Source organism: Psammomys obesus, unplaced genomic scaffold (genome assembly GCF_907164565.1).
Source record: "Psammomys obesus unplaced genomic scaffold, mPsaObe1.curated_primary_1811, whole genome shotgun sequence".
In the NCBI taxonomy this organism is placed as follows: Eukaryota; Metazoa; Chordata; class Mammalia; order Rodentia; family Muridae; genus Psammomys; species Psammomys obesus.
The window spans coordinates 10,415,247-10,431,491 of record NW_026596034.1 but is presented as its reverse complement, the minus strand read 5'-3'; the positions used below and the strand labels follow the sequence as shown (position 1 = coordinate 10,431,491).

The 16,245-nt window shown below is 47.0% G+C and overlaps 1 protein-coding gene across 1 annotated transcript in view; it reads left to right on the top strand.

Annotated features, from left to right (window-relative positions):
• The first annotated feature begins 15,641 nt into the window (after positions 1–15,641).
• Bbs2 (Bardet-Biedl syndrome 2) overlaps positions 15,642–16,245 on the top strand; it is a 34,626-nt gene continuing 34,022 nt past the window's right edge. The window contains exon 1 of the mRNA XM_055620862.1: positions 15,642–15,909. Within this exon, the coding sequence (XP_055476837.1) occupies positions 15,793–15,909 (117 nt within the window). The 5' untranslated portion in view covers positions 15,642–15,792. The remainder of the gene's footprint in view (positions 15,910–16,245) is intronic.

Here is a 16,245-nt window from a genome sequence, read left to right as displayed (position 1 = left end):
ATGTTGGGGGCCCTGTGTTCAGTTCACAGCACTGAAAAATAAAAGTGGAAGCTTTGGGCATGCTTAGACAAACTGGTCTAGAGGCACAGATCAAGAAAGGGCTCAACCGGGTCCAAGGGACGAAGGGTTTCCCTAGGGGAAGGGCGACTTTGTGTGTTGTGCAGGAAAATCATGGAGGAAAGAAAAAAGTGCTGCAAAAGTCAGTTAGAACAAGTGAGATACTCAACTACATTTATACTAATAGAAATGCAAATTAAAATGACAGCCAGATAACATCTCAATACTCTGTGTGATAAGCAGAGATCCAAAAACTCAGGGCTGCAGGGAAGCAGATGTGTTTAGACACGGGTTCCTGAAAACAGGAGCCACACCAGCATATTTGCAAAGCAAATCTGTAGGAAACTGTCTGCGAATTTATTTACACATCCTGTACAAGGAAATAAGTGTCACTCAATGTCATCTTGCTTTGAAGAGATTAGGAAAGGCCTAAATATCCATGATAAAGGGAATGGAGTTCAATGAACAAAGTCAACGCAATGGAATTTTAAACAGTCGTTAAAAACACAGAATTGTATTATGTTTGGAGATGGAAGGATCTGGAAGGTCCAGCAGCGACTTGGGAAAGGCAAGGAACACACTGTCGAGAACAAAAGTGATGAGTATCTGTGTTCTGATAGAATTCACGTTCAGGGGAGGGCAGGGGAAGCGATCAATCACCGAACTGACTATATGGTTTAGTAGACAGTGCTACACGCTGTGGAGACAAGGACAAGACTCAGAAGTTGCTGGAAAGGCACCACATGGTGGTGAATGTCTGTAATCCCAGCACTCAGGAGGCTGGGGCAAGAGGACTGCCACAAGTTCAAGGCCAGTCTGGAATATACAGGAGAATTCAAGGCAAGCCAGAGCCACACAGTAAAACCCTGTCCAAAACAAACCAGCAAAAGTGCGGGGGTGAAGGCCATGCAGTGTGTATAATACAGGGGGTCAGAGCAGGCTCCACAGAGAAGATGCAAAACCCTCCCCAGCATGGTGAAGAAGACTGCATTCGCAGGCAGTGCAGAAGAGGCAGAGGTGGAAAGTAACTCGCCAGAGGCCATGGTGCAGGGAAGGCAGGGGCAGCACTGTCGCTCAGGCCTGGGTCAGCTTTGCCCTGGCATAATGAGTAAGAGCTGCAAGAAAGCTGGCTGCGGGGAAACTGAGGCTCAAGCACGTAGAACAAGAAGGAAAGATGCATTCCAGCATTCTCCACTCACATGAGTGACAGGTACTCTTCCCAAAGCAAGAGATTTTAGATTCTCCAAGGGGGGGGGGGGAAGTCTTTTATGATCTTAATACATATGAGAAGGAAAAGCAAGAGGGTATCATACATACTTCACAAACGTTAGTGCTCAGGGTGAAAAGTTTCCGTGAAAGCTGAGTGTTTTGCCTACATGTATGTACAGAAGAGGTTTCCTGGGACTGGTGTGATGGCTGTGAGTTGTCATGTAGGTATTGGGAACCAAACCCAGATCCTCCTTAAAAAAAGCAGCAAGTGCTCTTAATTATTAAACTGTCTCCGCAGGGCCCCCTTTGTTATTGTTATATGTATGTATGTATGTATGTATGTATGTATGTATGTATGTGTCTATATGTGCATTTGCGTGTGTGTGTGTGTTTGATGCATGCATGCCATTGTGCACATGTGAAAATCAGGACAATTTTGGGGGATTCTCCCTTTCCACCCTCAGGGATTAAACTCAGGTTGTCAGCCTTAACAGCAAGTCCTTTGTTGAAGCATTTCCACCAACACTGAGAGAATAAGTTTTTTTTTACCCATATCAAACTTTTTAATGTTCTTACATTCATAAAAAAATTGACAATAGATTTTAATGAGAGACAAAAAGGGAGCAGATCCAGTGGAGAGAAAAGGTGGGGAGGAACTGGGAGGAGTAGAGGGAGGGAGACTATAATCAGGACATATTGTATGCGGAAAAAAAAATCTGTTTTCAATGGAAGCATAAACTTCAAAAAGGAGTCAACTTAATGAAGAAGCGAAGTGATGCCTGGCACAGTCGGGAGCAGCTTCAGCATCATTCTGGGGAGTGTAACTGATGATAAATTTGTAAAGTTTCACCTTGAAGCTGACTCTTCTGGGGCCAGAGAAGGAGGTTTTTGAGGGGCCTGGAGCTTAACCTCCACCCTCAAAGATTCCTGCGAGGGAATTCCCACGGCATAGAATCTACCCCATCACTGGCGCAGCCCACTCCCCAGGCTGTCCCTGCCTCACTGCTGGCAGCTGTGGGAGCCCTGCCTTTTTATGGACAATTTCATCTTCAAATAAGCTTTGGGCTTATTAATTGGCTTGGGCAGCCCTGCCAAGGACAGTGCTCCCTACCTAGCCAGCTAGAGCCCAGGCATTCTTGACAGGGGATGGCTGATGACAATGGCACAAGGAAGACTCTCTGGGCCCATCTGTTAGATTCCTGTTTGAACCCCAGACAGGTGAGGCTCCGGCTCTGAGTCAGAGCCAAGAAGACAGTCCTAGCCCCATTACTCTAATGCATCTTGGGAGGCCTCATTTCCTTTTGTCGATCTGTGAAATGGGGGTGGGGGAAGTGGGACAGTTGGAAAAATGGACGGGTGTAATGGTCTCCTACACACTTGAATACCACTTCCTCCAGGTGGTAGTTCACCACTTGGTACCTTAACACTGATGATAACTTTTCTGCTTTGCATTAAGGCAGATCATGATCCCACCGTAGCAGTGGACTCCATGAGGCTGGGGCTTATGCCTAAGACATCAGTGTATTTCTCTCTGTAGGAATCCCAGGGCCTTGTATGGACTTCAATACATGTTTGTGTACCTCAGAGGCAAGTAAATACGAAAGGCAGAGTGAACAAGAGCAAGGGCCCTGGAGCCTTACTATGTGGGTTTAAGCTCAGTCTGTCATCCCCTAGATCTCAGGTAAGGCACATATAGCTCTTTGTGCCCAGGAGCTGTGGCCTGTTAAATAGAGGTAATTATTAATAGCACCTACACCATGATGTTGCTGCGAAGATTAAATCAATTAGTGTGCCAACATGCTTAGGACACTGGATGCCCCGGGAGAAGAGCTGATAGCTGCTATTTCACCAGCATTTAGAAAAGGCCTCCTCTCTCTCTCTCTCTCTCTCTGACAGGATCTTGCTGTACAGCTCAGCATGGCCTCAAACTGAGAATCTTCTTGCCTCAGACTACCAAGTGTTGTGTTTACAGATATTGGCTACTGTATGTGGTGCAAAAGACCCCTTTCCAGGTTTAGCCTTCATAAATATTGATACTTCCAACGAAGAACACTGGAGAATCCTACCTCATTCCCTCTTTGGGCAGATACGCACTTGTCAGGCTTCCTTTTTTGAAGTTAGAACGCTACCCTTCTTTCTTTCTTTTTTTTTTTTTAACATTTTAAAAATTTATTTGTTTTTAATTTATGTACATTGGTGTTTTGACTGCCTGTGTCTGTATGGGGGTGTCGGATCCATTGGAACAGGAGTTGCAGGCAGTTGCAAGCTGCCATGTGGGTACTGGGAACTGAACTTGGATCCTCTGGAAGAGCAGCCAGTGCTTAAGCCCCAGACCCTACCCTTCTGAAAATGCAAATGTTTCCATCTGCAAATGTGTACTTAACATTTCTTGCCTAGTAAGCTTTGTACAGGAATTTCCTTTTGTAAGCAAGGAGGATGCCACCACCCAGGGTGACGCCACTTGTAATCATAGCTCTCTCTCTCTCTGGTAGCAGAGACAGCAGCACTGCAAGGCCAAGTTCAGGCTGGGCTACATGAGACCTTGTCTCCTGCATCAGTCAGTCATCAATCAATCGTCGAAGGAAAGAAAGAAGATACGGATGCTCTCCAAAGCTTTTCACAGAACATGTTAAATGAAAAAGCCAAATTTAAAAGCCATGATTGTCTGTGAAGCACACAAAAGCTAGATGTACAGGAAGAGAACACTGACTGACCAGTGTGAGCACCAGCCATGGGGGAAAGGTGAGCCCAGAGTTGGTGTCAGCGGGGTGCTGTAGGGTTTGGCGGACAGGGTGCCGTGGTGGTAGCAACCACGGGACAGGAAGAGGACTCCTTTCGTTGTACATGGTTCTTCAGAAGACATGCTTTTCAATTTAATTTACTTTTGGCAGGATATGTATAACATTAATTTCTCTCTTTTAACTGCTTTACTCGATTCGATGACATTTAGTCATAGTTTGTGTCACCGCCCATTGCCGCTGCCCTCAGCACTATTTCATCATCCCAGACAGAAACTTCATGGCCATCACACATACACTCCCAGACTGGGCTGAAGCTAAGCAGCAAAGTGCTTGCTTAGGACACACAAGACCCTAGGTTTGATCCCTAACACCAGAAAGGAAAAGACAAACAAACCAAGCCAAGCCAAGCATATATTTTGGAGGTCTGAGGCAGAAGGATTGCAAGTTTGGGAGCCAGGCTGCTCTATAAAATAAGATCCTATCTCAAAAAGCAGAGCAAGCAAACCATGACTCTCTAATCCTTAATTCCAGCCATTGACAGCCTCTTTCATAATTTCTATCTCCATGAATTTGATCAGAAGGTGCCATATATAAGAGGAACCATGCCATTAACTGTCCTTTTTGCTCCTGGTAGCATAATGTCCTCAAGATTCATACATATTGTAGCATATGCCAGGAAGCCATTTCCTTTCTGTGGCCAAGTACTATTCCATTGTATGCTTACATCCCAACTTTATTTCCCCATCTGTTGATGGACATGGCTTGTTGCACTTTTTGGCTATTGACACCAGTGCTCTTTTGAACACTAGTGCATGGATCCATGGCTCTGCTTTTGAGTCTTTTGGGAGACACACAAACACACACACACACACACGTGTGTGTGTGTGTGTGTGTTTGTAACTGCTGGATCATGTGGAGTCTGTTTAAACTCTGAACAAGGATTCTACTCTTCTCTTTATCTGCTATGTCACTTTGCAGTCCCATCAGTAGCACAAGGGTTCCAACCTTCCTACACGCTCATCTGCCCTGCCTTGTCACCTTTTCTTTGAACACATCAAAGGATCATCTATTCAAACAGTAAACAAAATATTTTCAGAAGGCCCCCACGTCAGAGGGCTGAGTGCAGATGAGTGACAGGAGCAAGACATTGTCAAACACAGAGCGGCCCAGTCACCCAGAAGCACATCTGAGTCAAGAGAACTCAGTCTTTGTGTCGCTCTGCCACAGCCTTTCCTGGGAGGCTATGAGACCCAAATCAAAGTGGGCGGGCGTGGTTCCTTCCAAGGACTGTGTGAAAGAGTCTGTGGCAGGCCTCTCCCCAGCTTCCAGTGGCTCACTGGCAGTCTTGGGCACTCATTGGCTTGTGGACGCATTGCTGGGATCTGCCGTCTTTTTCACATGGCTTTCTCCTCGTGTCTGTGCTTGCGTCTATGCTTCTCTCTTTTATAAGGACGCCACTCATGCCAGGTTTGGGATTTGTTTATGCCACCTAATAATCTCTTTTGACTTATCTACGGAAAGACTGCAAACAAATCGTGCTGTGACCAGCTTAAGATAAGGATGTGGGCACATCTTTTTTCAGGTGTAAGAGGGGCTATTCAGTTTATAACAAGTGGTCACAGCTTCTGCTGTGTCCTCCTTCTCCCTTGGTGGTCTCTCAAGTCTCAGCCTTCATTTGGCTGCTCCACATTCCCAGGCGACTGTGCCCTCTGTGCTCAGCAGGGACACATCTGCCATGTGCCCAGGTCTAGGCAATCCTCGGGACCAAAACACAAAAAGCATCAACTTTTGTTCCTTGGTATTCTACTGGAGAATCTCATGGCTCCTGTATATCCGTCTCACTGCGTTCCATAGCAGCTCTCACCTGGAAAGTCTGAGGCAGGAGTAAGGAAATGACTTTGTGGGTCGGTGTGGCAGAGAATGAGACATGATATGCCCAGTCCACTTCTAAGTCCTATTCCTGTCAGAACAGAGCCTTGAAGAAAAGATGAATTGCTGGGGTTGGACTGACCCAAAGCTTTCTCTGAGGCCATGATGTATGGAGAAGAATCACAGTCCCTTCTCTAAAGTTAGGCACATGCTGGGCAGGGTCTGGACTGGGGCCAGGGTCTTGGGGGAGCTGTGGCTTCAGATTCTGAGAACCTAATTCTTCCCACACTAAGCAGGCAATGGTTATCAGTCCCAAGGCCTCTGTGTGCTTGTCCCATTGTGACATGCTTGCTCGAGATACCCCGTGTTCCCCTTGTGCAACATTGTTTGATTAGCTTTCTGCTGAGTTCATCCCATTGTTCAGTGGCTTTCTGAGTACTCTGTCCCACCCCCGCCCAGCAATGCTGTACTTCTTAACAAACGGTTTGTGCAAGAACTCCTAAGCCCATCTTTTCTTTATCTCTGATACCCTAGACCTTCCTCCTCAGAATCCCCTCTCTGAAGAATGACCTGCTGGTTTAGGCCAATGGAGGTGCTGAAGAGGTAACTCAGTGGTTAAAAGCACTTGTTCTTGGAGGAGACCTTGGTTCCATTCCCAGAACTCCCATGTCATTTCACAACTGTCCGTAACACCAGTAGCAAACCTGATACCCTCTTCTGGCCTCTGCAGGCATTAGGCATCCATGTTGTACACACACATTCATGCAACACACCCATGTAGACAAAGTGAAATTTTGAAATGAAGAAGGAGAAAGGGGAGGAGGAAGAAGAAAAGGAGGAAGAGGAGGAAGAAAGAAGAAGATGGTGCCATCAAGGTGGCTCAGCAGGTTGAGGCACCTGCTACCAAGCCTGGCAATTTAAGTCCAAACCCTGAGACCCACATGGTAGAAGGGAAAGATGGGTTCCTGCAAGTTGTCATCCTCTAACCTCCATGTGTGTGCTATGGCACATGGACACATACGTGCACACACAAAAATAACTAAGAGTGTAATTTTAAAGTTTTAAAGCCGAGGTATTGGAAGGCAGAGGCAGGTGGATCTCTGACTTTGAGGGTGAGTTCCAGGGCAGCCAGGGCCACACAGGAAAACCCTGTCTCGAAAAACCAGAAAAAAAAAAGGGGGGGGGGATGATAGTAACATGTGGCCACTTTATTAAAGAAACTAGAAAGGCATAATGCATCTCCCTGGAAGCCCTTGAAGGGGCCACTTGCTGGTGTCCAACACAGAGAATGCTCAAGGTGATACATTTTGCAGTACCCGAAGGGTTGACATGGGGGAGTGATGGAAGTCAACCCTTCCATTTCCATAAAAATATCAGTATGTGGGTCATTGTAAGTAGGGACCTTAAAAACTATTTAGAGGTTCAAAGAACTGTGGGTTGTGAGCTACCATCACTGGAAGGATTCACACGGGGGCTGGGTTTTGGTTCTTGCCTTGGGCGGGTGATCTTTTAGGTCCCTTCTACTTGATGACATCGTGATTACAGAAAGGGAACTTGGAATTTCCTTTAGCCCTCTGTGTCCCCTGAAAAGATGACACTCGGATCTACAAGGCTATGTGAATTCAGACCAATGCAGAACTCGGGCCTTCCTCAACAGGTGCTTGAGAATTGGCTTCCCCCACCAAATGGGTAGTTACTAAAGCTGAGTCAGGTCCTGGGCAGCGTCTGATGCTGGCCACACCCAGGGATGGCTTCAGGGGCTTCCAAGGAGCACACTCCTTGGAAACTGGAACAGATCCCAGCAGTCTGCTTTGATGTGAACCTGCTGGGAGGGTGGGCCAGAAGCCGGTTCCTCTGCCTCAGGGTGCTGGGCTCCCGGGATCCCACCTTGCCCTTCTACAACTACAAAATCCCTCCGTGCTCTTCAGCTTGGCTGTTCCTGGGAAGCAGATTTGTCGCTGTCAGCGCAGGTATGGGCACACCTTCTTGTCACTACCACTTTACTGTGAGCGCCACAGCTTTTCAGTGACCAGAAGGATTAAGAAATCTAGGCTCACATATTATTTTTTACATTACAACTTATGTAAACTACATATGCACTCAAAACCGAAAATTTATGCCCCAACCAGAGACTATTAGGAAAAATAAGAACAATGCCGACAACAACAACAACAACAACAACAACAACAGACTTTGCATGGTGCCAGTGAGTAGAACACTTGCTTTTCAAGCCTGAAAACCTGAGTTTTGTAAGACATAGACCCACTGGAGGAGGAGAGAGCCAACTCCCAAAAGCTGTACTCTGACCTCTGTACGTGTATTCCCCATACATCATACATACACACTCGAATAATAAAATAATTAAAAATGACTCAAAATGCATTTTCTTTGAATGAACTGTTTGGCAAAGTCATCAGGATACTGAATCCTGCCAGGTGCGTTCTTTTCTTAGGTTTTCTAAGGAGTCGTTGAATAACGGGGGATGTGTTGAATATCATTACCTGATTGCTGGTTGTATCAGCTAAGACTTGCGGCCAGATGTGGTGGCCAGTGCCTATAATCCCAGCAATCAAGAAGCAGAGGCAGGAGAATTGCTGAGAGTTTGAAGCCATTGGAGGCGGGGCGGCGAAGAGATATTGATTCAAATGCCCAAACCAGCCAAATAAAACCTCCCATGGCCTCCTTTCTCTACCACCCAGGCCCTGACTTACTCTCTTTGCCCAGAGTTCTAAGCTTGCTCTTATCTCCTGTCCTTGACCATGAGTGTGTATATGGGGGTAAGGGAGGGCACGGGCAGGGGAGATAAAAGGTGGTGAAAACAAAACAAAAAAGCAAGAGGCCCCACTCCTTGCTCCTCAGCAGGCAATCCATATTATCTGGTGTGTGTGGTTCAAGGAAGGGTTACATAGGCCATGCCTCAGGCTGTGACTGACAAAGCAGGAGATGTGAGAGAGCCTGGGTGGGCAGGCCTCTCTGAAGAAGAGGCCTGCATTGTGATCTGACTGACTTGTAGGGGCCGGGCTTGCAGATAAAGAGAACTACATGGTGGCTAGAGAGCCCTGCCCTGGAACTATGGACATCTGCCATCACACTTGTCTCAGTTTAATGAATTTTGACAAATACATGCTTTTATAGTACCATCACCACATTTAAAAGATGGAATCTTTTTTTTTTTTTTTTTTTTTTTGGACATGATAGCCCAGACTGGCCTCTGACACACTTTATAGCTACAAATGACCTTGAACTCTGCCTACATCTTCCAAGTACTGGGGTTCCAGGTGGGAGCCCCTCACACCTGGCTGATATTCTTTTTCATTTGTGTGCTTGTGAGATATAGTATCAAAATGTAGCAAAGGCTGACCTTGAACACACAAAACAAATAAAAAATAATTTAAAAACATGTTCTGATGCCTGCTGTAAAGAAATGTGGTCAAGAACCTGGATAGATGGCTCAGTGATTAAGAGCACTAGCTGTGGTGGCTGGAGAGATGGCTCCTTGGTTACGAGCACCGAGCACCGTCTGCGCTTACAGAGGTTCTGAGTTCAACTCCCAGCAACCACAAGCTGGTTCACAACCATCTGTAATATGATCTGGTGCCCTCTTCTGGCATGGAGGTGTCCATGCAGATAGAGCACTCATCTACATAAAATAAATAAACCTTGAACAAAATTCTTATGTAGGAGAGAGGGGAGGGAGCTCCGGTGCCTTCAGACCCCTTCGCACCTGCTCCTGGCTCCAGGTTCCTGCAGACAGCTCACCCACCTTCCACCTCCCTTATGCTCTATTTGTTGAAACGCGGAAAGCGGCACTGGTACAGCAGTATTGACCAAACACTCAGCTCTACCGGACTCCCCCGTTTTCTCACGGACCTGACACAGTCCCGTGCCGAGACGCACCCCGACCAACCAAGCCTCCTGGCCTCCTTCCATCTGGGATTGTTTCTCGGTTTTTGTTTTTACGACCGTGGAGGCTTTGATGAGTGCTGGTCAGGCTTTTAAAGAGTGAGTCCAGCTGTTTGGGTTTATGGGATGTGACATATTCTTTGGGCCCCAGTGAAGAACATCAGAGAAACAAACTGCGTTTCCCATCACGTGGCGTCAGGTCTCCCGTGGCCTCCCTTCTTTACCGAGTAAGCCTCTGACTCAGCTCATCTGTCCAGGCAGGTTCTTTGGGAGGTGTGCTAGCGATCGTGCTGTTGGCATGACTAAACCCTGGGGGACGTTAACCTTGATCACTTGGTTGAAACGGCGTCCGTCGGTTTTCTCCCTTGGAAAGTCTGAATTTTCCACTGTGACACTCGAGTCAAGCCAGGGGGTGCAGCTGCACAGTAAAAAGCAGGAAAGTCAAGCTCTGTCTTGTAGGGCACAGAGGGGGCTGAATTTAGACTATTCATAATAATTGCTTGTTTATTTAATATATTTTTGGAGACAGGATCTTACCATGCAACACGTGTTGTCTTGGGACTTGCTATGTAGATCAAGCTGGCCTTGATCTCTCAAAGATCATTTGCCTCTGCCCCCTGACTTCTGGGATCAACAGCAATTTTAAGAGGATTCAAATAACAGCATATTTATGTGCTGATATAAATGTTCCAAGCCAAAAAAAAAAAAAAATACACTGGGAATTTCTTGACCTCTTTAGTAATTATACCCATTTATTTATTCATTCATTTATTTATTTGCACTTTTAGAATTTCTGTCTTATCTTTTCTCATTAAATTATTTGGTTGTTTTTGTTTTGAGATAGGGTCTTCCTCTCACCCTCCTTCCCTCCACCTTACCCCTCTTAAACTTGGGATCCTCTTGCCTTAGTTTTCCAAGTGCTGGGATCACAAGCATGGGATCACACCTGGTCTAAATTATTTTTCATACCACCTCTATAAAAAGCAGACTGTGCTGGGCACGGTGGTACACCCCTTTGATCCCAGGGCTCTGGAGGCAGACCTCTATGAGCTTGAGGTTAGCCAGGTCTACATAGTAAGTTCCAGGGTAGCCAGGGCTATGTAGAGAGAACTTGTTTCAAAAACAAACAAACAACAAAAACCCCAAACAAAAACAAATGCAAAGTATAGTTTATACTTGCAGCGGGCATAAATTTGAATCACTCACTTTTCAAATTTTCCAAAGCTGCATGACCCATGGCTAGCATGTTGGAGAGTGCATTGTCAATACTTACTTATTTTTAAAAAATTATTTTTGAGGCTGGGCATGGTGGTGCATGCCTGTGATCCCAGCACTCTGGGAGGCAGGGGGATGTCTGCAAAGTGAGTCCAGGCAGACAAGGCTATACAGTGAAACCCCGTCTTAAAATAAATAAATAGATAGATAGATAAAATGAGTTTTGTTTTGTTTTTTTTTTGTTTTGCCTGTGTGTTTTTGTGTAGCATGTGTGTACTTGGTACTGCAGGAAGCCAGAAGAGTGTGTATCTCCTGTTACTAGAGTTACATACTGTTGTGAGCAACTGTGTGAGTTCTGGGAATAGAAACCAGATCCTCTGCAAGAACAAAAATTGCTCTTCACCACTGAGTCATCTCTTCAGCTGTTATTTATTTTTTTTATGTGTTTGTGTGTTTTGCATGCATGTATATCCATACACCACATGCAAGCGGTACCCACAGAGGCCGAAAGAGGGTGCCAGATTATCTTGACCTGGAGGTACAGATGGTTTCAAGCTGCCATGTGGGTGTTGGGAATTGAACCTTGGTCCTCTGGAAGAGCAGTTAGTGCGTTTTAGCCAACAAGCTATCTCTCTGCAGTCCCCAAAGTATATCTTTAAATCCCCAAAAGCAGTGCAGGCAGGGTGCTGTCCTGCAAGAATGCCTCCACTTTTCAGCCTCTTATCTCAACTGTCTCTGTTATAGTTTCATAGCTGTGAGTCCTAAATACTCATGTGGAGAAAGAAGGCAGCTTCATATCTACATGCGGAGGTGCAAGTATTCTGAATACACAGCAGCTTAGTGACAGCTACACAAGCACCAGGGATTCTCTCGTTCCTCCTCTGCAACAGATTTTAAAGTTATGTGCCCTTCTAGGCCACCTCCATTGTCTACCAATCTATCTATTTGTCTGTCTGTCTATCTATCATTCACATCTGATCCTCTGTGTTTTCTTCTTGGTGCCCTTCACGCTGTTTGTCACTCCCCATCCCCTTTTTAAAAAAATGAGGAGTCTCACTACAAAGGTTTGGCTGTCCTGAAACTCCAGTATGTAGCCCAGGCTGGCCCGGAACTTGCAGAGACCCCTCTGCCTCTTCCTCCAAGCGGGATCAAAGGTGTGTGCCACCATGCTTGGGTCCCTTGTTTGTTTTTGCCTTTAAACTTTTAATTGTTCGTCTTTTTAAAAACTTAGGATTTAAGTCAGCAAGTGCTGTAGCACTGAGCTATAACCCTATTAAAAAAACTTTTAAAAATTAAATTTATTTTGAGTTAGATGTGGATTGTTCTAGTTCGCTTTTTCTGCTGTTGTGATAAACACTATGACAAAAGTAACTCGGGAGTAAAGGATTTATCTCAGCCTACAGTTGCTCCTTAAGGGAAGCCCAGGCAGGAAGTCAAGGCAGGAGCATGACAGAAGCAGAAACCACAGAGGGAGAAAGGCTGCTCACTGCCATGCTCCCTCCGACTGAACTCAGCCAGCTTTCTTACGCAACCCAGGACCACCAGGGGTGGCACCGCCCACAGTGGGCGGGGCCTCCCTGCATCAATCAGCAAAAGAAGCGCCACAGGCCAATTTAGCCTGGGCAATGTCTGGGCTGAGGGTCATTCTTCGTAGGAGACCCTGGAGCAGTGGTTCTCAACCTTCCTAACGCGGTGACCCTTTAATACAATGGGTGGTGACCCCCAACCACAAAATCATTTCGTTGCTACTTGAAAACTGTAACTTTGCTACTGCTTTGCATCGTAATGTAAACATGTGATTTGTGTACCGCACGGGGGTCGCGAACCAACAGGTTGAGAACGTCTGCTCTAGACTACCGTCAAGCTTACTGTAAGAACTAACCAGCACGTGGATTAACGTTCAGTTTTAAGAGATGATACTAAGAGAGACCGTGTGCCTTGCCCAGCTTCCTCCCACTGTGAGAGAGGATCTCACTAGCTGACCTGTAATTGGAGACCAGACTGCCCTCCAACTTACAATTCCCTCCCTGTGCTGGGGCCATGGGTGTGTCCTGCCATACTCTATTAAAAAGATCCTCATGTTGGAGTGGCATGTGTGGGGTAAACTTGTCAGCAGGATAAGCTCTCACAGCCGCATGGGAAGCAAGGGCCGCATGGGCAAGAGCAGGCTGGGCTGAACTGAGAAGCAAATGGGAATCTGGCAGTTGTGCAGAAAGGAGCTGCCACCATCCCTGGGTCCCAAAAAGTGAGAAAAGGAGGTGGCATCATGGAGTCAGACAAAGGCACTGACATTTACCACAAGGTCCCCTGTTGTCTGGTATACTAGATCTTCCTGGTTCTGATGGGTTTCTGAGGTGGAGGATGGGAAATTTTAGCGATATTTCCTTACAATATCAGTTCTGTAGTGTAGCTGGGACTAGTGAACTAGGAAGGATCTGGGATAGACATTATTTTCTCCATCTGGAAGAACAGAGGTGATAATGTTCCTTATCTCATAGGATCGAAGTTAAGTGAAAGAACTTCAGCGGTCTGGCACATGGTGACTATTATTCTTATAGGTGGCTCCTGCCTGTCCACTGGCCAGAAGGTAACTGTTTTTCCTATGTGACAAGCGAGTGATACTAAACATACATGTTTCATGTCTTTTCTGACATGCATGTGTGAAATGGGCTGAGGGGAGACATGGTCAGCTTTACCTTGTGGCTCATAGCAAATGCACCACAGAGCCACCAAGACTCTAGAAAAGGAGACTGGAGGCTGGCACACCAGTGAGGGCTGCTCCTGACGGGCATGTAGGACAGCCCACAGAGCTTGGCCCTGGGCAACGTGCTCTGCTCCAAAGGTCTCCTGAAATGTTTCCTCCATGAATTGTGGAGGGATCCCATGGGCACTCATCTTGAAGAGTTGGGGACTCCTTCACAGATCTGCTGTGTGGAGACAGGCGTTAGAAGAGGCGTGAATGATCCCCAGATAGCTCCATCTTCATATTATGTTAAGGGGAGACAGAGGCAAGAAGATTGCCATGAGTCCAAAGCCAGCTGGGCTATCTCAAAGACCAAAGAAAAATAAAAGTGTTTCTCCAGCTGGCCTTCCTTGGAATGCACTCTGTGAGTTTCATTTCAGCATCTTTCTCTAGCCCCATCAGGCCTTGAGAAGCGAGCTTTGTTACTGTTGGAAGCCTTGTCCTGGTCCTGAGGAAGCAGGACCACTCACCCCGCCTCCTCTTGGCCAGAACCCCTTTCTTTTTTGACACTTGCACACCATCTAGCGGTGATGCTGTGCAAGCTCAAGGTGAGGACCAGGCGCAGGAGCTACCTAAGGCCCCTGCCCTTCATTAGGAGGAGACCTAATAGGTTGGTCCTGATCTAGCCTAGTAGAACTTGACTAGCTAGATTGGCTTTCCAAACCCAGGGCTGAAAAGTGGTACAATACCATCTACTAAAAAGAGAAAAGAAAAAAAGATGCTAAATTTATTACTATGGACACCCCAGTAGGGCCCAGATAGCCCAGTCACTGAAATGTAGTATTAGTAGCTATTTTTGGAGCCCCTATAGAGCATCAGGAATTGGCTTATGCACTGTCTCAGTTTGCTTTCTTTTGCTGTGATAAAGACCATGATCAAAAACAGCTTGGGGAGGAAAGGGTTTATTTGGTTTCCATATCCTGGGGGGTAGTCCCAGGGAAAGCCACGGGAAGGACTCAAGGAGCCAGGCACTAATGCAAAGGCATGTAAGAATGCTGCTTACTGGCTTGGGCTCCGTGGCCTGCCTCCATGGGTTGATCATCCTGATTTTTTTATGCAACCCAGAACCACCCTCCCAGGGGTGGCAACCCACAGTGGACTGGGTTTTCACAAATCCACCATTAATTAAGAAAATTCCCCCACAGGGGAGTGCTGTCTCTATGAAGGCATCCTTCCTAGCAAATGCTAATTGTGTTGCAATTCTCGACTCTGAGCGGATGTGATGGGTTAACTGGACTTGGGAGAGACCTGCTTAACTTGGCATCTTTCTCTCCTACCTACATTCATCGCCTAAACTACTTAAACATGATCTGAAAACTTTATTATTATTATTATTATTATTATTATTATTATTATTTTGAGGGGATTGTTATTTTCAGGTTACTATTGTCGTTTGCCTGGACATAATAGGTAAAGCAGAGACACTTTTTAATATTTTTTAAATATTACTCTTTTTTTAATATTACACTTTATTTATCGTGCATGTGCATGCCCGTGGAGCTGGTTTTTAACCTGGAATTCGGGTCATCAGGCTTGACATCAAAGCGTCTCCACCCATTGAGCCAACCGCCGGCTTCAGGTATTAGCTCTTGAACCAATGTCCCTTTGGCTTGGGTGGCATAGTGTGTGTGTGTGTGTGTGTGTGTGTGTGTGTGTGTGTGTGTGTGTGTACGGGGGTGCAGCTTGGCTGACGTGCTAGAGAAAATCTTGAGGCGGTACTGGCTCAGACACCGCCTCCCCAGACGCCAAGTATTGCATCTAACCCTACCTTACAGCATCAGCCTGAGTACCGAGAAAGAACTCGTTTTAACACGGCCCGACGCCACTGCGCAGTCGCACGAGCTAATGCGGTCCTGCGCAGCTCTGCGGCTGGGCGGGTTCGCGCAGGCGCAGAGAGAGTGGGCGTCTCGGGTCGTCCCGGGGGCGCGCTTCGAGCGCGGGGCCTGGGGCGTTCCGGTGTCCCGCTTCCTCGCACCCATCCCCCGCTGCCAGGCAACCGGTCCGCCAGGCACCTGCGTCGGGTGCCTGCCTTTCCACCCCCAAGCTGCCTCCGTCATGCTGCTGCCTGTGTTCACCCTGAAACTGCGCCACAAAATCAGCCCCCGCATGGTGGCCATAGGGCGCTACGACGGGACCCACCCGTGCTTGGCCGCCGCCACCCAAGCGGGCAAGGTAACCGCTCCCACCCGAACTCCGCCGGCATCCAGATCCCGCCCCTCACGCTGCCCCGCCCCTAGCTCGCATTGCCTGGCAACCGGTTGCTACTGTCCTGGGCCTCAGTCCCACCCATGTGGGGCTTCGGAGGAACAGCTTTGGAGTAGTGATGTTTCTTTCATCGCCAGGTTCTTTGTGTTGGACAATATTGAGGGCAGATGAGGAGCTTAGGGAAAGGAGGAGGAGGAGGGCTTGGGCAGGATTAGCAGTGATTACTGACTCCAGATTCTTGCCTAGAGCCTCTGTCCTCCACACTTGCTTCTTTACAGGGAGAGGGGGGAAAAGACTACAACG